Source organism: Lichenostomus cassidix, chromosome 4 (assembly GCF_008360975.1).
Source record: "Lichenostomus cassidix isolate B80296 chromosome 4, HeHo_3.0, whole genome shotgun sequence".
Classification (NCBI taxonomy): domain Eukaryota; kingdom Metazoa; phylum Chordata; class Aves; order Passeriformes; family Meliphagidae; genus Lichenostomus; species Lichenostomus cassidix.
In genome coordinates, this window is record NC_139484.1 from 56,762,216 (window position 1) to 56,787,028 (window position 24,813).

The following is a 24,813-nucleotide window of genomic DNA, read 5'->3' on the forward strand; positions in this document are numbered from 1 at the left end:
GGGGGCATTCCTGAGGTAGGGGGGACACAACCTCACCTCTGAGGGGACCTTTTCGGGCTCACCTGGGGTACAGTGACATGGCAGGACGGTGGTGGGACATACCTCCAGCCAAGCCGTGTCCACAGTCCATGGCGGGCAGAGGAGCCCAGTTCGGCACTGCTCCATCCCGGGGCAACGCCTGTCCGCTGTGCTGGCTCTGCTGGGGGCACCTCTGAGCCCTGCAATTCAGGACGGACATTACAGGGCTGGAGTGTGCCCAGGGAAGGGAACAGAGCTGGGAAGGGACTGGAGCACTAGCAGCGGCTGAAGGGGCTCAGCTTGAGCAAAGGAGGCTCAGGGGGACTTTGTGGCTCTCTGTAGCTTGCTGCCAGGAGGGGACAGCCAGGTGGCGATCAGGCTGTGTTCCCAGGGAACAGGGACAGGAGGAGAGGGAAGAGCCTCAAGTCAAGTTATATCTGGGGAGATTCAGTTTGGACATCGGAAGGAATTTCCTCCTGGAAAGGCCTGTCAGGCGTTGGAAGGGGCTGCCCAGGGAGGGGTGATGTGTCTGTCCCTGTCCAAGGAACTACTGGGTGTGGCACTCAGTGCTCTAGGCTGTTTGACAAGGCGCGGGGCTCCCAGGTTGGACGTGGTGATCCTGGAGGTCTTTTCCAACCCCAATGACTGTGTGACTCTGTTGCTGCCATTAGCCTTCCTGTAACTGGGGGCAGTGCTCATTGCGGTCCCTGGGCCAGCTGCTGCTTTCTCACCTGGAGTATTTAACTAACGGGGAGAAGTACAGGGGCTTTCATTTTACGGCTCAATTTGAAATCGACTGATTCTGCTGGGAAAGGCCATTTCACGGTTTGGGAATTGCCGTGTGCTTTAAACTCTGCTTGTTAAACTTGCTGAGATGAGAAGGTCACCCCTAAGTGAGGAGTTGTGCAGCCGGAGGATCTAACCGAGAATGGCTTGCACGCTGTCTAAACCAGGCACTGTAATCAGTGGAACCATCCTGTGACTCCGTGATTCCCCGATCCGCCCCCTCCCGCCGCCATGGCCGCGGGGTGACGTCACTGGTCCCGCCCCCCCGGTTCCCCCCCCACTCGCGGCCACCGTAGCGGGATCGGCGGAGGCCCCGCGGCGGCCGATGGTCCGCGTTGTGCCGCCGCCCCCCGCCCGCCCCGCTCCGACCCGGCAGCGGCCGCAGATGGCGCGGCGGGGACCGGGCAGGCGGGGCGGGAGGTCACCGGCGCCGCCGCCGCCGCCGCTGCTGGCGCTGCTGCTGCTGTTGGTGCTGGGCCCCGCCGCCGCCGCCGGCGAGGAGGTGGCGGTGTCCAAGGAATGCGACAAGCCGTGCGCCAACGGCGGGCGGTGCCAGCCGGGCACCGGGCAGTGCGAGTGCCAGCCTGGCTGGGTGGGCGACCAGTGCCAGCACTGCGGGGGGCGCTTCAGGTGAGACCCCGCGGGACGGGGGGCGGGGACGTGTCCCGGCGAGGGGACGGGGGTCGAGGGGCTGCTTCGGGGCTGGCTCGGGGCTAGGTGCAGTAGGGGGCTTTGGGTCTGGTTTGGGGCACGGGGGTGAAAGGCTGGTTCAGGGGTGAGGGGCTGGTTTGGCTTAGGGAGTGAAAGGCTGGTTCGGAGCGAGGGGTTGGTTGGGAGTATGGGGGTCGGGCTGGTTTGGAGTACGGAGGGGAATGAGGCAAACACATCCGGGGTGGGGTGAGGGACAGGGCGAGGGGGAAAGGAGGGGACACAACAGTGGCTCGGTGGCCCCGGTCAGGGTGCTCAAAAGAGCAGTTGCGGGAGATAGGGAAACGTGTACGAGAAGCAGGTTTGTGCACTCAGACAGGGTGGGAGGTTGAGGGGGTCCAGGGACGAGTGTGAGGGTAGGAGAGTCGTGGTGCGAGGGGAAGGGCCAGGTGACAGTAAAGGTGAGGGGCGGGACTGGGTGAGGTTAAAGGTGAGAGGCGGATCGAGTTGACGGTAAAGGTGAGTGACAGGTCAAGCGGGTGGTGAGGGACACTCAGGTGATGGTAAAGGTGAGGGACAGGTCCAGGTGATGGTAAAGGTGAGGGACAGGTTCAGCTGACAGTAAGGATGCAGGAATTAGTGCAGGATAGGAGCATGTTGAGGGGACAGGCAATAGGGGTTGGGGTGTCCCTGGTTGAGTCTCAGGGCAGTGAGGATGTGAGCATGGGGCTGACTCAGTGGGATGTGGGTGTAAAGGGATGGGCAGGAGCCAGGCAGGGAGACAGAAGGGATTTGGGTGCAGAGGGACAAGTGGATGTGCAGGTACAGGCTTGAGGGGTGACCGGGTGATAGGAGCATCGGTGACAGTGTGGAATGCCAGGTCTGGAGGTCCACAGAGGAGGTGAGTGGTTGGAGTTGCATGAGGAAGGTCTGGGAGCAATGAGATATGGACGTTGAGTGCCCCAGTTGGTGAGTACATGATGTTTGTACTGCAGGGAGGCACCTCTGAAGGGGCTGAATTTTTGGTGTTGGTTAGCTGGGGTTGCAGAGGGGTCACTGGGGATCAGTTGTGACTCTAAGGGGCTGTGTAGGAGCAGGGATGTGGTTGTAGGGCACTGGGTCAGTGGAGGTCTGGGTGTGATGCATTGCTGAGCCAGGAAAATGTTGAGTTTAAGTTTCAGTAGGTCTCGACAGAAATTAAGACCAGAGGGGAGTGGGTAGGGGAATATACTTTTGGCAGCAGGGTTAGGTTTGGGGGCTGTATAAATGGAAGTCTAAGGATGGTGGGTGAATGAGGGCTGGGTTTGTGCGTGGATGTGGCTGGAGTTGGAAGTGGATGGCAGCAGTAATAAGCATGTGGACAGAGGAGGACTGCGTGGGTGTAGGGCCAGTTCCTGGGTGGGGGAGAAGGACTAGTGTGGAGATGGGACTAGATCAGACCGAGAACAGGTTGGAGGGGAAGGGTGTGCAAGTGGGTGTTAGGGCTGGGTGGAGACTCTAGAGGTGTTTGGGGGGTTAAGGAAGCTCCTCTTGGCAGCTCAGCAGGTGCTGGTTTTGGTTAAAGGTGATTTCAGAGGAGATATGTGCAGGGGAGAGAAGCAGTATCCTGATGGGAGTAGCTGGCATTTGGGAGGCTCAGCTTTTGATGCTGAAATGCTGCTGGCTCGTGGGGAGGGACAGTGGGAATAGGAGCCTGGTAGAAAGAAGCTCTTGGGTTTGTGCGGAGACAAGACTGGGCAGCAAGAGGGGATTGAATGGGACAGAGGGTGTTGGGAGAGTCCTGCTGCTTCAGAGTAATTTTTTTTTTTTTGAGAAAAAAAGCTAAAGGGAGGCTCTGGGCAGGGGGATGGAACCCCCTGGCTCTGCACTGGTCCAGGCCATGTGCAAATGTGCGTGTGTGGGAAAGAGGGGTGTCTGCACAGGACAGTGGTTTTTGGGCTATATGATGATGGAAAGTGCATTTCTGCAGTGCTGGGGCCAGTTCTTTCTGTGTTGGGTTACTCAGTTGGGTTGTGTGTCTGAAGTCTTATCCCACAGGATGAGAAAATGGAAATCTTCGTGGGAATAGGCTGGGAATGCTCCCTGGCTTCTCTGTTATGGCAAGGGTTTCTGTAAGATGGTTACCTGCCTTGGATTCGTCAGCTGTGGCAGTGAGAGAGCCAGTGTGTGTGTCTGCATGCATTAGGTGAATTCCCTGGGCAGGGCTGATTCCTGGAAAAGAAGGAAATGAGAAAAGGATGATTATCCTAGGCAGCGACTGCTTTTTTTGGGAGCTACTGAAAGTACCAAGCACCCTTCAGTGATGTTCCCTATGGATTTGGGAGAAGGCCTGCATAACCTGAACTCATGGAAGAAAAATATGTTAATTTTTAAATTCATATTTATTGACAGTCTGTAGATGAGTGTGTGTTGCAGCCAGTTTTAAAGGGGTTTTATATAGAAATGATTCTAGGCTAGGCAAGCCCTGGAAGTCCAAATCTGCCTTTTTAATGTCTTTTGGCCACTGTCATGATAAAAAATTTCTTTTAATTGGGACAGAGCTTTATGAAATAGCCTCCTACCTGTTACTTTCTTGGAAAAACTTAGGATGCTTGTCATTTTATGGGGACTGGATTTGAGAGGCTTCTTTTCTGAATGGTGATGCTGAGTAAAAAGAAAGAATTGGTATATATTCACTGCTAATAGAACATATTTTTTCTATCCTCTTACCTGTTTTCATAAAACTTCCTGTTTCTTTCTCACATGTAATTCCAGTCTAAAATTTTACCTGAAAATATAAAACATGTTTTTCTCTATAGATGGTTTATTTGACTGTTTATTAGTTTATTAAGGAGTTGAAGTTTCTAGTAATGTTTTTAAACTTGGAGCTCTGAGAAGTGCAAACAAGCAATGTTCAGAGTTTTGCAGTCATGTACCTTCTTTCACATGCCTTGAGTTTGCTCTGTCTCCTGTCAGAAATGGCTCTGCAGGAGTATTTTTTTTGGTTCATGGTTGTCAAGAGTTTGGCTTTAAAGAACTTGATGTGTTATTAGATGCTGAAGGTGCAAATGGGAAGTAGAGGGGCAGGTGAAAATTATTTTCTAAGTGTGGCATATTCCATGTGCTTTACTGCTGGACTGAGAGATGTAATTAAATTTGGCATGTTAATCGTCCTGTCTTATCTAGATATATATGATGACTATATTTGTGGCTTTGACTATTTTCATTACATTGTAAAGATACACCTTGTGCTTCACTAACTTATTAATCTCTCACATCTTCTTGTGTTCATAGTGAAGGATGAACATTGTGGCATCGAGTTGCAATCTGCTAGTATTCCATTTCACTTTTTCCTTGTGAAAGCTGTTTGTTTTGACTGCAGTTAGATGTATAAATAACACACCACAGATCAGTGGTGCTCTTTAGAGGTAGAAGGGTGACTTAGGAAGGACTTCAGGTGACTTTTGTTTAAGATGTGGAATCAGCCACTTCAGTTGTTCGAAGATAAACATCTTGGTGTTAACAGGGGCTGAAATAGAAAATACAGAATGTGCCCGATGTTGCGCTTGTGTCTTCTATTTCAGTGCAAGCCTCCAGCAGGCTCTGGGCTGGCTGGAGGCTGCTGTGGGCTTCGAGCTGCCATGATCTGGGCAGGAGAGGAGCTTCTGCTAGAAGGGATGAGAAATTCCCCAGCTACAGAGCTGCAGCAGCATCCTGAGATAACATTTGGAGCAGTGGGAGCTTGGGAGCTCCAAATTTGAGAGTGAAATTGGCAGCATTGAGTATTGTACAACCAAAATGATGCTGCAGACTTGGAAAACAGACTCTTCAAAGCACTATCTGCAGCTCAGTGACACAACCTCTTGTCCTGCCTAAACTGAGTTGTCAGCCAGCTGCCTGATTAGCAGAAGGAATTATGGTTGGAAAAGCTCTCTAAGATCATCGAGTCCAACTGCTCCCCCAGCACTGCCAAGACCACCACTAACCACAACCACATGTTATTTGAACACTTCCAGGGATGGGAACTCAGCCACTTCCCTGGGCAGCCTGTTCCAGTGCCTGACCGATTATTCCATGAGGACATTTTCCCCAATATCCAGTCTAACCACCCTGCTATGGGTGCAGCTTGAGGCCATTTCCTCTTGCCCTGTCCCTTGTTCCCTGGGAGTAGAGCCTGACTGTCCCTGGCTGCACCCTCCTGTCAGCAAGTTTTAGAGAGTGAGAAGATCCCCCGTGAGCCTCTGTTTTTCCAAGCTGAGCTCCCCAGCTACCTCAGCTGCTCCTCACCAGACAAGGCAGGTAAAGCACAGGGTAAGAAATGACCTCTGGGTCACACAGAGTTGCTGTCCTGAGATTGTAAAGGGTTAGATTAACAAATTCAGGATAATGATTGACTGCTTGAACAGTCAGTGTATATGGATTGTGTGGGTAGGCTCACTGATGGGCAATTTGATATTTGACTGTAGCTGAAAATAATATTTTGACTATATAATGAAATACCAAATGATTCCAGGAATCTGGAATTTGTGTATAAAGGCACTGGTGCTCCTTTCATGGTCATACTTTTTTTGTGGTGGGAGATGGCAAATGCTAAGCAGGACTTAACTGTGCAACCTGGCAGTTGGAGAATAAAAAAAATTAGATTAGGTTTTTATTAATGTAATGGAAGTAGTTATGTGTTGCTGATCGAATGTTATGAAGGAGTTGGTGGTAATACAATGTCTTTGGCCAAAGAATATTACAGTGAAGAGGAATGTTATCTCTATATTTGTGTAAATTGCAACCTGAGAGAGTTTGAGCTGGAAAAGAGCTATCATAGTTCTCTTTGTTAAATAAGTAGGAAATTTTGGGCAAAAGCGTATATACAAACTGTTGTCTTGAAAAAGCTACCTGAGGCAGTTTAAAGATTTAGGAAGGTCAGGAAACTGCTTAATAGATCCAAGGATGTTGGCAATTTGAATCAAATCAGTTAAAGTGCTCAAATTAGATCTGGGGGCAGCATTTGTGCCTGATCCCTTTTCATTAGGATATTATTGTTCTTTAAAATGATTTTCTCTTCCATGCTGCTTAATGAAAGGCTCACTCAAATGCTGTGCACTGGTACAAAAGAATAAGTTATTCAAGTAGGAAATACTTAAACATAATCAATTTTAATGAATACACTGAGAAAAAAGAACAATTATATGCTTTAATTTAGTTCTTGGAGGTACGTATGGATATCTTTAGGAATGCATATTTATATTTCTGTCTATCCATACATGTATATAATATATAAATATTATATATTTTGTGGCTTGGAGCAACCTGGTCTAGTGGAAGGTGACCCTGCCCATGGTAGGAGGATGGAACTAGATGGTCTTTAAGGTCCTTTCCCACCCAAACCATTCCATGATTCTATTTAAATAATCTATTAATTGAGAAACTCATGGCTAATACTTAATCTGAATTCTGTGTTATTGCTCCTCTCATTGTTCTGTTGGACAATCTGATATTTTACTAGGGTTGTTTTAAGGACAGAATTTTACCTGTGAAATAATTTGATATTGTTGAAATATCTGAGTTGTTCTGCAGTTTTTGCCTTGCACTAAACAACCAGCGGAAATATTTGAGTTACAGTTTTGTTAAGGTTTGCAATAAGCTCTCTGCTTGTTTTCAGTCTGCTTTATAGTAAGGAGTCAGTAGTAGAAAATTCAGAGCAGTCAGACAAAGCAGTTCATGCTGGATCCCCCCCATCATGTCTGCTCCATACACATCCAGTGCCTTCCCTGTTGGAGCTTTAGTTGTTTCAGCTATTCAACACTTCATGGTTTTAACCTGTGAGAGAGAGGAGTAAGTCCTGTCCTGTTCCTGTCTTCCTGATGAGCATGTCTGATCATTAGGACCTCCTGGAACAGAGCAGATAAAAGATAACATTCCTCTGCCTGCCAAATCCAAGGACATATCACTGCCTCAGACTTACAAATACCTCCTTATCTGCAGTGGTCACCATTTCTGTCTTATTCTCTGTTTCTGTGTCAGGGAATACCTGACTGAGTCCCTTAGCAGTTGTCTGACACTGCTCTAGATTTTTCCAGTGTTTCACAGTCTCAGTTGTTCCTTTTGTTATCAATGCAAAATAATCACAGAATGGTTTGAGTTGGAAGGAACCTTAAAGCTCTTCTCATTCTGATTCCCTGCCATGGACAGGGACACCTTCCACTAGACCAGGTTGCTCCAAGCCCTGTCCGGCCTGATCTTGAACACTTCCAGGAATGGGGCAGCCACAGCCTCTCTTGGCAACTAATGAAATAGGCTCAGGTCCAGCCAGGTGTTTGTTACCATCTTCATCAATTTACATTTTATGTAAATAACTTATATTGAAATACCAACAAGTGACTGATATTAGCATTATTTTCACCAAAAAGACTTTAATTAAAAAAAAAAAATCTAGGACCAGCAATTATTTTATCCTGTGTCCTAATAAAGTTAAATAATATTTGGAATGTGTGTGATGGATTTGACTTTCCCGGCTTGTTCCTCTGAAGCTTTTGTGAGCAATCAGATTTCAAACCCTGAGCTTCCTGTGCCTAGCATGTCTATGAAATCCATGCTGAAAATCCTCTATTTAGATAATGCTGCTGCTGACCAAGCTGTTGTCTTGCTGTATTAATTTAAGATACCCTTGGGTGTTCTTTTCTTGAACAGTTTCCTTGAAGAATTTTTTTCCAGTTTGAAGTTCTAAGTGCAGCACTTGGAATTACCTACTCGATCTGCTAGAGCTTTGCTTTTTTCCCTGCACTCAAAATATTCCCAGCAAGTAGGAGCTTTTAAATCACATCTTTTAAAGCATAGTGAAAAAACAGAGTAAAACAGGCAGAAGATGGGGTTGAGAATGATATGATTTTGTAAGTGAAGTAGTTTGGGGTGGGGCCAGAGGGAGCTACTCCAAAACAATTCACAGTAAGAAGGACTACAGGAGTTTTGTGCCAGCACTTTGTTCTTCCACAGCCACGTGCTCACATCTGCCCATTGAACCACTGCAACGTCTTGGAAGTAGGGCTGGAATATTTGGTAATCAATTTTACAGCAGTGAACAGAGATGATAATTTGCTTTTGTGCACGGTTTTGAATGAAATACTCATTTAGTCACCGAAACACTGGAGCAGTAATGATGTTTTCTTTTTGTTTCCTGCTTTTGTTCCCTTGCTTTGTTTCTGGCTGATCCTCACAGAATTCCTTTAGATCTACTTGAGACCATCACTTTTCCTCCCTTTGCTTAAAATAAATATTTATTTGATGGAGAGGGTTGCTTGCCGGGGTTTTGGTGGATGTGCTGCATGCAGATGATTTCGAGTACAGTTTGGGCTTGTGGAATGTGAAATGCTTGGGATACTCTGAATGTAAGGGCTCTGTCCTTACTGCGGACATCATTAGCGTTGTTAAAAGCCCTTAATTGCATACAGAACAGGCTTCATGTTGCAATCTGATAATCTAAATTTGGGACTTTGGCGTAGTGGGGTATTTGGAGAATAATTTAAAGAAAACGGACTCTTTGGGCTGATAATAAGCATCTTAGTGCATCTTGCATGATGAAGAAGAATTTAAATGTTTTACTGACGAGCTGAGCAATATTCCTGCTGAAGAGGGGGAGCTGATCTCCGGAGCAGATTGTGAGAAGTACTTCTCAGACACCCCATGATCTGGATAACATTCCTGGTCCTGGTTGTGGCTTCATTTGGTAAAACAAGTTTCTTGCAGTATCGCCAGATTCATGGTTTTTCAGTTCCCTGAAAATGCACAAGTGGAATTAAGCTGGTTTAGGGGACACCATGCTGACAGAGGTGGTCTGGGCATTCCAGCCAAGGGTTTTCCAATGTGTGAACTACCTTTGATTCCCTGCCATGCCTGCTGGGCCCATAGGTGCAAAAGTAAAAGCATTGCTGTACACAAACTCATCTTGGGTGTGCTCAGCGCATGTTGCAAAAATTTAAATAGGGGGTTGTTGCTTCATGTAGGTACAGGGTATTACACATCCTCTTCGGGGTGAAAATTATCTGTAATGACCTTTACCATTAAACAGTGCTGCTCAGCTTTCTATAGAGACTTACACAGAGTGTACAAACACAGCTGTGAAAATCCCAGATTTTCTATTATTTGCCTTTTCCCTCCATTTCCTGATTTTCAGAAACCTTCTTTGTTTCTTTGCTAGTTTCTGTAAGCTGAAAGGAAATAAAATAGGCAAGCCATGCTAGGAAAATGCTCTTTGGAAGACTTTCTTGTTAGTGTTTGTATTGCTTGAAAATTTAATATCCGTCTCCAAGGTGGTGCTTGTCTACTAAGAATGAGAATCTTGGCACAGATGAATTAGCATATTTTGTAAACTCCTTTTATAAGCTCAAATACAGAAGGTGAGAGCTATTCTTACATGCAGAAAATTTAGGTTGGGTTTAATACTATTTCATGGTAAAGGAAAGGAAAACCATGTCTTCAATTACTTTGTGACTAAAAGCTGTTTAGTTTTCATCCCTGCTGGTTTTCAGTCATTGCAATGAAAAAATTACTCCTGCGGTGGATTAGCTGTGTGTTGAATGGGTTTAGTGTGTTTTTCCCCCCCAGTTTCTATGTATTTGTGTCATTATTGTGTTCCTTCCACAGTCTGGTCATGTTCCACATGTTGGTGTCGTGGCACTGCTCCCAGATATTTTGAGTGTAATTTTCCTATCCAGGGAAAATCTATGATTCAGGTTTACTCTGAGCACAACTTTTAGATTTCATTGCTTGTTGCGATCAAGAACAAATTTGAGTTCCTCTAAAATAAACTTCTCAAGGCGGGTTTTGCAGCAATGTGCAGCACGTTTCCTGCCAGAGTTGTGCACTTGCCTGTTTAATGATTAATTTACACAGTCAATCCCCCATTAATCTGCAGTGGAGAGTGTCACTTGAATTTTATAGAGATTTCAGAGCTTAGATCTCTAGTGTCTGCCTGTTACATACTTTGATCTTGTGTGAAATCAGCAAAGGTGATGCCACAAAGATTTCCAGCCTTTGCAAGACCTGAGTTGTAGAGTAGTGTTGAAATGAAGTGCTGACTGGACAGGTCAGTACTACAAGAAAAAAACAAAAACCCAGGGAAAACTTCAGCAATCTTTTCTATTAAGGATTTTTCTGCTGCTAGAAAGATGTATACTGCTGTATCCAAATTGTGAACATACATCGAAGTTACTGGCTTGCTGGAAGCAAAGTAATGAATTCCTAATAGTATAGTGGGAAAGAATTAGTTTTGAGGTCACTGGTGATTTTAATTTTAACTTTTTTCAAGGGGAGATCAGGAACAGGCAGAATTATAGGGTGAGTTGCTTTTAGTTTTGTTGAAGAAGTTGAAATTTATTGTTGTATAAGATAAACTCTATTTCCATCTGCATTTATTTATAATTGCTGCCTGTTTGTTTGACAGTGTGTTAGTGCACTTTTGTTAAGGGATTGATTTATTACATTGAAACACATAACAGGCAGCTCTGTAAATTTGGGTCAGTTGGTGTCTTTCTCAAAAGCACACGTTGCAGTGACTCTTTAAAGTCACTGTTTTTCATTTTGGGAGTAGTAATGGGTGTTTAAATATGCCCTCGTTCAACTTTTGGAGGATGAATCATTTTGAGGAGGTGTTGATGTGGTTCAGAGTCAAAACCAGGACTTGACTTCCCGCCTATGCACGTTTTTTCTGAAACATCCATACTAATATTGCTGGAATTTTAAGTTTTCTTGTGGATATTGCTGATAGGCTGTTAACTTGTTTTATCTGAATTTGAATGGTGAGCCCAAAGAAAACTCAGAGCTACTGAAAGCATGTTAAACCACTAATTCCTGGATCATTTCCAGCTTTTCTCAGTACCTGAGCTGATAAGAATTTCTGGGACAGCAGGCAAATATCAGTACCAGCAGAATTCCCTTACGTGAATGGTACAGTAACAATTTCTATGCAAGTTTGATATTTAAACGTGAGAGGAATGAAATTTGGATTTCTGGTAGAAAAAGTAATGTGTGATTGACTTGGAAAAGCTGAAATGACTTTATAGCTTCCAACTTTACTGTTCCCTTGAGAATAGATGACCACAGACTTCAGGAATCAAATGGAAGTACAGTTCATCATCTAATCCCCTTGGGTCAGTTTCCCTATCAGTTAATTAGGGCAAATTATTTATATGTTTTAAAGATGTTCTGATGATGACTCTATCAAAATTTGGAGGTTTGGAAGAGTATTCAGTGTTGAGTTGTCTATTCTGAGAATAATACTGCCCTACAGAAGAACTGTGGTTAATGTTACTATAAATATGCCTAAATCGTCTTCACTGAGGCTGATGAAAAAGGATATTGTGTGTTAAAAGTGATGGAGTTTAAATGTGATCTTAACTTCTCTATTCAGCACTTATGGGAATTCAGCACTTCAGTCATGTGGTATTGAAGGCAAAAAAATCACAATGTGAAAACTGTGTTATCAGATCAGAGTTGGTTGAGGCATCAGAGGCATCAGACTGTGCCTGAGCTTTCCTTGCTTTCAGTGCAAGATGTGTGATCATTAGATAGGGCGTGGTGCTGGAGGAAACATCTTTTCCTGTATTTCCAGCCTCTAAATCCCACTGATTTTCCAGCATCCCAAGGCAAGTCAGACTAAAACATGACTGCAGACATGAGGGTATATTAGCTCACCCGATGGAATTCTAGACCTGGGTTCCTCAAGCAGTGACCTATGGTAAGACAGGTTTTACATGAGGTTCACCAGTGCTGGTGAGATCAGGCACTATAGCTGGGCTGGAGATTGTCCCAGGGAACGTGGAGGGAAATCTTTCCTGTTTTCTTGTAGATTGATGTAACTTCATACATCTAGTTCATGGAATCACAGGATGGTTTGGGTTGGAAGGGACCTTAAAGCCCATCCTGTTCCACCCTTTGCCAAGGGCAGGGACTTCTACTACCCCAGGGTACTCCAAGCCCCATCCAGCCTGGCCTTGGACACTTGTAGGGATGGGGCAGCCACAGCTTCTCAGGGCACCCTGTGCCAGGGTCTCCCCACCCTCCCAGGGAAGGATTTTTTCCCAATATCCCATCTAGCCCTGCCCTCTGGCAGTGGGATGCCATTCCCCCCTGTCCTGTCACTCCGTGTCCTTGTCCAAAGTCCCTTTCCAGCTCTCTTGGAGCCATTTTAGGTAGTGGAACGTGCTGGAAGTTCTTCCTGGAGCTTTCTCCAGGCTGAACAACCCCAACTCTCTCAGCCTGTTTCCACAGGGCTCCTTGCTTTTACCTGTGAATTTGAAGAAGAAATTCTGTAGAAGACAACCATATGGGTGTCCAGTGATTTTTGTTTGCACTTGAATTTTTCATACATTTCCTCCTGATTTAAACTTAAAAATTTGCAGAAGTCTGAGCCCTTCATGGCTAGGCTTTGTGGGGCTCTCTAAGCATCAAGGCCCCTTGCTTTTCTGTAGCAAGCTCAATAACTAATAAGTCAACTTCTGTCATTCACTGAAGGAAATTTTTCTGTTCAGGTTTGGGGAAATTAACTGGGTTCTATAGAGACAATTGAAATTGATATTTCCTCAGTGTCTTGTAACATAATGATTTTGTGACTGATGTGACCAGAAGAAGCAAATTTGCACTGAAAATATGAAAGTAGGTGGATGAAGGCCACTACCCATCAATGCTGGAGGAGATAAACCACTCTGGATGATCTCTGTGGTAACTGTCATATCTGAAGAAGAAAAAACACCCGTTTTGAGGTTTGAAAGCATTGTGGACAGTTTCTAACATAAACATGTGATAAGGGCAGCTGAAAGGTGCCATGCCGGATGGTCAAACTGCATGTTGGAAACCCTTTGACAAGCTGGGCTGTTGATGGGCTAAAGATTAACAGCAGGTCAGGATTGTGACTTAGTGCAAGAGGCTTTCCTTTTAATTTCTAATTAAATTAAAAAAAAAAAATAAAGCCAGGTAGCTATAATTTTAATGGGGTAAAATATATACACAGGCACATACTTTTTTCTCTTTGTACCATGACTGACTTGCATTTCAACAGAGGTTCTCCTCTAATGACTTAATGACTTTGAGATGTTTTATAAAGCTTTTTTTTTGTAAGTGGTTCATGTTCATTATCAGATCTTTAAAAAAAGACTCTGGAAAAGTCTGACCCCAGTGAGTTGTGTGTTGCTGTAACTTCTGTGAGGAGGGAAAATAGTAAGAATGGTAAGTTTCTAAATTTTCTTTTTGGGTTGTTTTTCTTTGGGCAGCTGCTTCTGTACCTAGTATGTGTAAAACATTTCTAGTGTAAGTAAAGCTCTACAATTACTGAGGTGTGGAGTCAAAGTAATTATTGTGCATGTCACTTACATTCCTTAGTATATAGTATTCTGTTTAAGTAATAGAGCTAAGGAGGAAAGAGGACCGGTCAGCTGTGTGAAACTGTTGTTCAAAGTAGTTTTCATATATGTAATATGAAGTATATTATGTATCATGCTGATCTTGGTAGTGAAGGTCTTACTGATTACACAGTAAAATATCTAAAACATTGCTGGTGTTGATAGCGTTTGAGATGCTCCCTGACACGTAGAGTAAACTGAACCCAAACTTTTCAGGTGTGGGATTTTGAAATTAAACCCAGTTCAGGGTCTAAAAATGTGCATAAAATGTTGTTAAGAGTTGCTTTTTGAGGAACCCATAGACTGCACAGGACACGTCCATTCGAAATGGGCACTCTGGATTAAAGGTAGATGGTAGCAATATGCCGCCGGCAGTCTTATTCCAGGTCCTCTTCAGAAATGTTCCTGCAGGAGAGGAGACTGAGGTCAGAACCCACCAGGAACTGCAGCTGCTCTGGAGGGGCAGCTCCAATCTCTGCTGTCTGTGGCGAGGGATAGGACCCAAGGAAACAGCTGGAACTTTGTAAGGAGAAGTTCAGGTGGATATCAGGAAAGAGTTCTTCCCCCAGAGGGTGGTGGGCACTGCTCTGGCTCCCCAGGGAATGGTCATGGTCCCGAGGCTGCCAGAGCTCTAGGAGCATTTGGACAATGCTGTCAGGCACAGGGTGGGATTGTTGGGGTGTCCTGTGCAGAACCAGGAGTTGCACTCAATGGTACTTGAAGGTCCCCTCCAAATCAGGATATTGTGTGATTCCATGTGGAGATAAAACCAAAACCAGTACAGCAATCTTCTCTGCTTCCTTTGCTACCCAGTGATATCCATAGCAAACTCATGGCCGCAAATTGCCAAAACAGGATTGAAAATGGGGAAGGGAAATTGCTGTACATCACTTGGTCTGGTTTGGGATTTTTTTGGGTTTTGTTTCTTTTTCACAGTCATGGTTTGTACCTTGACTCATTTGCTGTGTTTTCTTTGAAGTTTCAATTCAGAAGGGTGTAGCACACTTCCCTCTCTGTGTGAATTAAAATAGGATAGAATTACTGGACTGATTTATGAAGTAGCTAACAGGTGTGATGCCAAATTGATTGAATACAAGGAGGTGCTTTGCCGCCCTGCAGGTGGAGGCTGGGCGCTGTCAGACTGATGCCATCAGAGTCTTACCTGCCAATCTAAACATGCTTTTAGAGAACTGTTTCCATAGCAAGCTTTTGGAGGATGCTGAGTCCTTTCCCAAGCTGACTGTTGAACTGCAGAGCTGATCCCAAGCGCAGGAAATGAGGACATGGGACACATGAATACATATCGCATTGCTTACATGTGCTGAGGGAGTATGTAGGACTACTAGTCATAGCACTTGTATTGTGTTCTCCCTAAAATAGTCCATGTTGTACTTTGTCCTGATTATTTGTATATGGATGGGATTCACATTCACTGGTTCAAATGAGATTTTCTGCCTTTTTCATTGCTACTCTTTTAATCTTAATGCTTTGATTTGATTTTCAGAAATTTTATTGTGACCTCTATAGCCTTAATTCACTTTTAAAATCTTTTCTTCATCAAATTATAATTGAATTTTGCCCTTGAGCAGGTGTACCAATAATCTTTTAAGAGCAGTTTTAGAAATAGGGTGAAGAAGGTGAAGAGCTAGTCATAGAAAGTAACATTAGTTGAGTTTGTGGTCTGTGGAATAGTGATTTAAAAAAAAAAATTGAGAGAAAGATGGTCTAATATATTCAGACCCATCAGTCTGACCTTGAGATCAAAATTTAAGAATGTGGTAATGGAAAGAAATTGCTATATAGATTTGCCATTTGGAAGTGATAGTGTTTAAAACACAATATATTTGTGTGTTGGATGTTTTATAAGCAGCATTTAGGATGAAGGCACCTGTAAGAGATAAATAACTATAATCTGGGCTTTGGAAGCCTCTTTGATTCAATGGCACTACCCAAAGCTGGACTGCGCTGCATGACCTATGAAGAACTTTTCACCTGAAGTGTGGTAGCCAGGAAATCTGGAGAGTTCATCTTTCATTCTGTCATTTCTACTGATACAGAATTAATCAGGCTCCTTCTGATATTGTGGGCATGGAAGGGGAGCAGTTGGTGAGGTGTTAAACAGGAGTATATGGGTTAAACGAGGGATCAAGGGCGGGGATTCTGCCCCTCTGCCCTGCTCAGTAGAGACCTCACCTGCTGAGCTGCCTCCAGCTCTGGGCCCCCAGCACAGAAAGGATGTGGACCTTTTGGAGCGAGTACAGGGGAGGCAGTAAGATGGTCAGATGGATGGAGCAGCTCTGCTATGAGGAGAGGCTGAGAGAATTGGGATTGTTCAGTCTGGAGAAGAGAAGGCTTTGGGGTGATTTAATTTTGGCCTTCCAGTAACTTTGAACAAGGGCTTGGAGAGACAGAACTAAGCTTCAAACTGAAACAATGTTTTAGATTAGATGAAAAGAAGAAGCTTTGTACAATGGGGGTGATGAGGTGGCACAGGTTGCCCAGAGAAGCTGTGGCTGCCCAATCCCTGAAAGTGTTCAAGGTTAGGTTTGACAGGGCTTGAAGCAACCTGGTCTAGTGGTCCACTCTGCCCATCCAGGGCGCAGGAATTGCATGGGTTTTAAGGTCCCTTCCAACCCAAACCATTTCATAATTCTATTGTGAGAGATAGAAGAATGTTTTGTTTCAGCCATAAGAGTGTATACTTCTGTAGGCAAAGATGTAGCTAGCAGGAGGCTAGGCTTTTAGTGTAGTACATACTTTTGGGAAAACCTGGAAGGAGCATGGATTAATTTGCTCTAGAGGGAAAGAATTAATAGATGAGCAGCTAGTCTTAGAAGTTCTGGAAGCTCTTGATCTGCCTGAGGAGATTGCTGTAGTTCATGTAATGGGACATCAGAAAGGAGGGACTCTGGAAGTCATGGGAAATCAGCTAGCTAAGGAAGCCACCGTAGAAAAAGAAACCAAAATGCATGCTTTAACAACTAGCAGCAAACTACAGGATATAAAAATCCTGCTGTTTACTAAGGTAGAATTCTTACAGAGGGTGGGAGGTGTAAAGACTCAGAAAGGAAGGTGGCTATTACCAGATGGGAGGCAAATATTGAACAAGGCCATTACTAGAGAAATATTAATTAAGCTACAACAAGGAACACACTGGGAAACTCAAGCACTATGTGATCAGTTTTTAAGAACTTATTGCTGTGTGGGAGTTTAAACAGTAGCCAAAAAAGTGTCTGAACAATGCTTGATTTGTCAAAAGATAAATAAGAAAGTGATGAGAAAAACCCCTAGTGGGGGAAGAACTTTGGCTATTAGACCTTTCCAGAGCATACAGGTAGGTTATACTGAGCTCCCCAAGGTACGATGATGGAGACACCTACTGATAACAGTCGATCACCTTACCCACTGGGTTGAGGCTTTTCACACTGCAACCGCTACCACCTCTAATGTGGCTAAAATTCTGTTAGAACAGATCATTCTCAGATACGGAGTAATTGACATGATAGACTCCAATGAAGGGACTCACTTCACCTCAAAATTCTTTTGGCCTCTGTGTGCGGCTTTAGATATAAATTGGAACTTCCACACTCCTTGGCAGCCCCAAAGTTTGGGATGTGTTGAAAGGATGAATGCTACACTTAAAAGCCTGTATTACTAAATTAATGACTGAAACTAAACTGCCTTGGATCACGTGTTTACCTTTAGGATTACTAACAATTAGAACTGCCCCAAGAAAATATACAGGACTATCTCCTTATGAAATGCTATTCAGATTACCTTATCTGGCAAGGGAGGAAGGGTTGCCAGTTCCTGGAACAAATGACCTGTATCTCAAAAATTATTTGCAGGCAATAACACTGTCTTTTGTCCATCTTAGAAGAAAGGGGTTGCTGCCCCAAACCTCACCCCTGGACATTTACATACATCAGGTGAAACCAGGAGATTGGGTGTTGGTAAAATCTTGGAAAAATGACACATTGACACCGACACGGGAAGGTCCCTTTCAAGTACACTTGACAGTTGAGGCAGCAGTTCACACCATAGAGAGAGGGTGGTCACATGCAACCTGAATTAAAGGGTCAGTGGAGTCACCTCCCAGGGACTGGACTGTGATACAGGGAAGTAACCCTCTAAATTTAACTCTTAAGAGGTAATCTGTCCTGAAAATGCATAATTTAAATTTTTCTGCCTGAGTTATAATTTTAGTCCTAGTAAACCCTATTTTAGCTGACTCTTGTATTAAATGCCACAGAACCTGGAAAGGTGCTAGAAAAAGTTCCTGGGGTTTCACCCATCATTTCTGGCACAATATGGCATGCTATTCTGATAAACCTACAAAATATCAGGAAAGGATCCCTGGTGGAGCACAAACCTACTGGATTGTCATAATTTAGGAACATAGGCTCAAACATCAGAAAACTTGCCCATGTGCCAGTAGAGAAATGGAACCCAATGTGGGATTCTCAGTGATGGGATAACCTATTTGGGAAAACCTGGTGGAAAAAGGTGGGCTTCTTTCTATTATGTACCTTTGCTGGATTATTGCTTATACTTTGTTTTATTCCCTGTTTTATCAGGTTAATTGGTAGTGTAGTAGAAGGAATGCAGGTGATCTGAATGCCAGTGAACCCAAACCTAGCAAATGCTAGTCAAAGAACAGGAACCCAGAAGATCATGGTTCTAAGGAGGTCAGAGAAGAGAGAAACAAGAAGACCTATGTCTTATTTTACCCAAGCTAGAGCAAAGCTATGGGCTCCAGCAGGAAATACAAACTTAAAACTTTGGAATAAGTCTAGCTCAGCACAAACACAGTTTGCAAAGGGACTGGAGTGTAACTGTGAAGGTTGAATGTAACCGCTCTGCAAACTGGCCCACACTGGCCAGACAGATAACCAAACCAAGGGCTTCAGCAAACAGGTGATAAAAAGGGATTGTGAGGGATAAAATAATGTTTTGCTTCAGCTGTTGTTTCAGCCATACAATTGTATACTTATGTCACATAAGGCAGAGATGTAATTAGCACAAGGCTAGGCCTCCTGAGTGTGGAGGGGGAAGGGGAATTAACTGATGCTTGTTACCTGGCCGGGGAAGGGCATAAAAGTTTGTGCATTTTAGGAGCAGGTGTGCCTTTTCAGTGAGATGCACCTGACTCAGCTGACATGTTTATATTAATAAATAGCTTTGCTTCGATGACTTTGTCCTCTTTCAACTTTATTGGTGAGTATTGCTTGCACTGTGAAAAAAAGGGAGAAGGTAGGAAGTTGGAGCTGGAACCTGATTTAGTATTTTCATTCATGACCTAGGTAGAGTGCAAAGATGTGTGCTGCTTACATCACTGATGATGTCACTGGGAGCCTGGGTGTCGAGATCACACCATCATCCTGACAGAGCAGGGGGAATGAAGTGACAGAATGGGGCTGAGGTGGCATTGCACTCATGAGGGTTTACAGAAAAAGTCTGTTAAGATGAAGTTATATTAAAAAAAAGACTCAGAAACAGTAATTTCTTCTTTGAATGGTTGTTATTTGCTAGCATGATGCATTTGGGAAGATAAAGGAAAAAGGCAGAGAGGAGAAGGAAGAAAAATGATACTGTGGTTCAAAGCACTAGTGGGAGATCTCTTGGGTAATGTCATCACCCTCTGATCAGTTGGTTTTCTTTTAATCACGTGTTTGCAAAGAGGATTTTTCTGGTTTTGTTTTTAGAGGCTCTGCCTGTCATTTCTCTTTAAGTTTTTTATGTCTGTTGTTCAACAAAATGCTCTTGGCCTGCAGCTGTTTCTTATCAGCCTAAGAACCGGGTGGTGTTCATTCCATGGTGCTTCACGGGTGCTAAACTGGAGCTATTATTTCAATTACTGAAGGTAATTTTTGAAATGGAACAAGACCTCATGTTTAATCCAGAGACTTCGATGATTCACGCCAGCACCAGTCATTCCATGATCCTCTGCATCTCTCCCTGTACAACCCAGTGACATCTACTCAGATTAGAAACTGGAAGTAGTAATTGTAGAAAGTTTTGTCATGCCATCTTCCCTTTAAAAAGCTATTAAATTGTTTTAAAAGTTTTTTTGTTACTTTTTTTGTTACACGTTGCTCTCCAGATCATTGGGAGCAGATAGATATTTTATTCCTTAATTGTCACAGTGTCAGTTTTTTCTCAAATAGAAAAATATCCTTTTATATTAAAATTTAACTAGATATATAAAGGCTTGTCACATGCTTAATATAGAGCAGCAGCCTTGAATGGAATCAATTAGAGCAAAATAATGTGTGTATGTTACAATTTTTCATGGAGACCTGCTGACAGCAGAGCAGGCTGGGGGGCTCTACCCCTCTGCTTTCCGTCCAGAGCTGAAATTCACACCAAACCCACTGGTTGAGGAATCCTGACAATTATGGTCCTTTGGGGGCCTCACAAGGCTTCTCAGGTGTTCTTCTGTATATGAAATTACCTTGCAGGAAGTAAATTTTTTTTCATTCCTTACAGTGTTGTGATTTTTAGTTTTTGCTTTTTTTCTTTCTTTTTTTTTTTTGAAGCACGAGGTTTAATGTTTCCAACTTTCTGCTGGAAATTGTGTTCTCCTAGTTTTGGTGACTTGTGTGATGCATAGTCCCTGTTCATGTGATAAAGTTTATGTGCTTAGAGGATGGGAACACTAATTTCAACAATTTTATCTTCCAGTGATTTCAAAAATTCAAATAAAACCTCATGGGAAGTTGTATTTTTGGTGTGGAATGGTGGAACTTGTGCAAAAGTGATGTTAAAGTTTTTGTGTAAAATTTCAGTAAGTCATGTTTGCAAATAACTCTTTCACCCCATATTTATTTACACAAGTGATTTTTGATTTGTTTTTGGGGTTAAAAAGAAATTGTTTTTAATGCAATTCTCAAGTGATATTGTTAGTAACCTTGCAAAAGTTTTGCATTAACATGTAATTTTTATGTAATGCTTCACTACACTGAGGCTTTCATAAAATCCTCCTCTTGCCAATGTCTCTGTGTTGTGGAATTGTGGGAATGGGACTGGGATAGGCAGGATGTGAAGTGCTCTGCAGCAAATTAGTGACTGGATGAGGTCTGGGAGTCTCCAGGCTCCTCTGGCAGAGCAGTCTGTGCTTATTAACAAGTCACAGCGCTGCTCATGTAGAAATAATTTTGTCTCCAGAGAAAAGAGGCCAGAGAGCCCTGGGAAAACGTCTGCCTTTTGGTTCAGTATGGAGCTGTGGGGATCATAGGCAAGAGTCAGCTCAGACCAAACTCCTAATAAATGCATCAGCCATGGCTTTTTGTCCGTGAGGGAATTACTTACTAATCATTACGGAACCAACATTAACACCATGAAATCCTGTGTCTTACCAAGGTAGCAAATGGGTCATGCAAATAGTAACTAAATTCATTTGGGTTCCAAAGCAGCACCAAGTTTAGTATGAACTGTGCAAGACTGTCCTGTTTCCCTCTGATGTCAAAGTGGGTGTTGTGAAAAGTCCTGTGAGAGAGGCCTTGAACCTGTTGCCCAGACAGTGAAAATGGTGACTTGAGTTAAACTTCAGAATTAATGGCCCAGATCTTAAAAATGAGCATTCAGTATTTTTCAATTCTTGCCTTTTCTGTCTTTGAAAAGTTATTAAAGAGTTATTTAGGACTGGGGGAAACAAAAAAAAAAAAAACCCAAAATATGTAATTTGTGATAGAGTTGATGGCAAAGGGCTAAATGCTGCTGGCCCTCCTTGGAGGGTTTGGGTGAGGGTTAGCTGAGCTAATACCAACAGGTATGAGCTCAGTATTGGCCCAATCCTATTTAATATCCTTATTGATGGTCTGGATGAGAGGTTTGAGTGCACCCTTAGTAATTTTGCAGATGACATGAAATTCTGTGGAGGTGTCAGTCTGCTGGAGGGCAGGAAATTCTGCAGAGGAGTCTGGGCAGTCTGGATTGATGGGCTGAGACCACTGCATTGAGGGTCAACAAGGCCAGGTGCCAGGTCCTGCATTTGAGTTGCAGCTACCTCATGGAGCACTCCAGATGGCAGAGGGACTGGAAAAGGCCCTGGGCGTGCTGGTGAGCACGGCTGGACGTGAGCTCAGGTGGGCAAGAGGCCACTGACCCCTGGGCTGTCCCAGCTCTGGAGCTCTGTTCAGTGCCTGTCCCCTGTGCTGGCACTCCTGGGGCAGCTCTGGGACAGGAGACCCTAAGGGGCTGGAGGTGTCCAGGGAAGGGAACAGAGCTGGGAAGGGTTCTTTTCCCCAGAACTCCTGAGGGAGCTGGGAAAGGAGCTGAGCCTGGAGCAAAGGAGGCTCAGGGGGACCTTGTGGCTCTGCACAGCTGCTGCCAGGAGGGGACAGCTGGGAGGTCAGGCTGTGCTCCAGGGAACAGGGACAGGAGCAGAGGGAACAGCCTCAAGTCAAGTTATATCTGGGGAGATTCAGTTTGGACATCGGAAGGAATTTCCTCCTGGAAAGGGCTGTCAGGCGTTGGAAGGGGCTGCCCAGGGAGGGGTGGTGTGTCTGTCCCTGTCCAAGGAACTACTGGGTGTGGCACTCAGTGCTCTAGGCTGTTTGACAAGGCGCGGGGCTCCCAGGTTGGACGTGGTGATCCTGGAGGTCTTTTCCAACCCCAATGACTGTGTGACTCTGTTGCTGCCATTAGCCTTCCTGTAACTGGGGGCAGTGCTCATTGCGGTCCCTGGGCCAGCTGCTGCTTTCTCACCTGGAGTATTTAACTAACGGGGAGCAGTACAGGGGCTTTCATTTTACGGCTCAATTTGAAATCGACTAATTCTGCTGGGAAAGGCCATTTCACGGTTTGGGAATTGCCGTGTGCTTTAAACTCTGCTTGTTAAACTTGCTGAGATGAGAAACTCACCCCTAAGTGTTCTGCAGCTGGAGGGTCTAACCGAGAATGGCTTCCACGCTGTCTAAACTAGGGAGTGTAATTAGTGGAACCATTTGACTCTGAGCCAGTTTGAACAGCCTGCCTTAATCTAAATAAAACTCAAATGCTTTGAGAAGTTTTGCCTCCTCTTTTTCCTTATCAGGCTCTAATAAATAAATTAAATAATGAGATGCAAAAAGCTCAAAATAGTGCTGCAGTGCTCTTGTCAGGCAGGAAAGCAGCTGTTCCTGTGGGTGGGATGAAGGGGAAAAACAAGTTGGGTCTCCAACCTGCTCTTGTTTGTCCCCATGGCCAACTGCTGTGACAGCTCACCTTCTTCCCAGAGCTCATCCCAGCCAGTGGCACTCCTGAGAGCTTTGCACCACTTTTCCCTCTACTTTGGGAATCATGTTTGCTTTTTGAGGTTTCAGTTCTGTGTGTTCAGGTGAGCACACAGGCTCTGACTTGGCCTGCGCTGTGGGAACCTCACCTGCTCAAGCACTCATGGTCCAGATACTTGGGATGCTTGGAGGGGCTCTGTAAAATGTGGGAGTTTTAAAATTTCCCAGGAAATGTGCAGACTATTTTTTTTTCTTATAATGAAACTATGAATTTTCATTTGTGCATTTGAATAAATAATTTTAGCAAAGGAACAAAAGCTGTTGTCCAGTGCCCGGTACCCTTGGATTTTTCATATGTCTGAGAGGAATTTATCTCTGTGATTGCTTCACTTCTTACTCCTTGTGCTATAAATTACCTCTGAGAGATTAATTTAAAGCAGAGGAGATGAAAGGAAGTTACCGAGCTTATGATGCATTGATGCATCTGTGGTTAGGTCTGGGAAGCATTCAGCTGGATTTTCTTCCTTTGAGCTGAAGTTTGGTATTTATTGTGTTGAGTACCTGAACCGCAGGCTGACACCAAGATTGCCCTCAGTGTTATAACTGTGCTATACTTGTGTGTGTTCCTCAGCCCCACCACAGGGCAGGGAGTTGCTTTGGGCCCAGAGTAAAAGTACATCCAAGAGGAAAAGAGCCTGGTAGACACCCAAGTCGCATCAACACCTTGAAATGCTTCCCATGGCATCTGAGTGTGGACAATGCAGCAGTGTTGGGGTGTGCCTGGAAGGAAGCACTCTGTGTGAAGTGGGTTATGGGTTTCTGCTCTGGAGGACTCCACATAAGTGGTTCTCCTAGTGCTCCATAGGATACAGTGAAGTATCATTTCTTCATTTAAGTAATTTTAAAGCATGAATGAACTTTTCCTTCCAGGGTCTAAGAATGCAGACTGGGGATGGTCAGTGTTTCTCTTATAAATAATGTTTTAAGCCATCTTGGTTATGAATAGAGATAATTAAATGAAAGTGTGGGAAGGTAAATGGGAAACTGGAATGAGGCAAAATCTTTTCCGTTCCTGTTGTTCTTAATAAACTTAGGCAAACACAGCAGTATTTTGTGTACAATTCCTTGTTAGTGCAAACATGCTTTTGGAATCATGGAATGGTTTGGGTTAGAAGGCACCTTAATGACCATATTATTTCATCTCCCTGCCATGGCAGAGACACCTTCCACTATCCCAGGTTGCTCCAAGCCCTGTCCAGTCTGGTCTGGGACACTGCCAGGGATCCAGGGGCAGCCACGGCTTCTCTGGGCAACCTTTGCCAGGGCCTCATTTCTCCTATAGAAAACAATTTCTTCCTAATATCTAATCTAAATCCTCCTTCATCTTAGGGCCATTTCCTATGGATGTTACCAGAGTGAGGAAAGAATTGGTGATGACTAAATCCTAAATAAGAAGTTGGGACATTTTTAGAGTTGTTTAGCAGAGAGGTGGCCTGTCAGTCATGTTCAGCTTGGTGGCAAAGGGGGGTGGTGAGGGGTTATTTCAAAACTTTGCGTAACTAGTGTTGAGCCACTGTCTTTGTTTTTGTTGTCACAAATCTGCTGCGAGCAGATGGAATTTCATTTTTTCCCACTGTCATCCCAGAATAACTCCTTTCAAAGTCATTTTGGAGGCAATAGGAAAGGTGCATATGGTTGAGCTAGGGATGTAAGCAATGATTTTTGCAGCTACATCTTCCCTCAGGGAGTTTAGCTCTTTCCTGGGTGGGTCGGATGCCCAC

The 24,813-nt window shown here is 44.2% G+C and overlaps 1 protein-coding gene across 1 annotated transcript in view; it reads left to right on the forward strand.

The window, feature by feature from the left end:
• Positions 1 to 1,081: 1,081 nt before the first annotated feature.
• Positions 1,082 to 24,813, forward strand: part of ATRN (attractin) — a 147,024-nt gene continuing 123,292 nt past the window's right edge. The window contains exon 1 of the mRNA XM_085059314.1: positions 1,082 to 1,434. Within this exon, the coding sequence (XP_084915440.1) occupies positions 1,130 to 1,434 (305 nt within the window). The 5' untranslated portion in view covers positions 1,082 to 1,129. The remainder of the gene's footprint in view (positions 1,435 to 24,813) is intronic.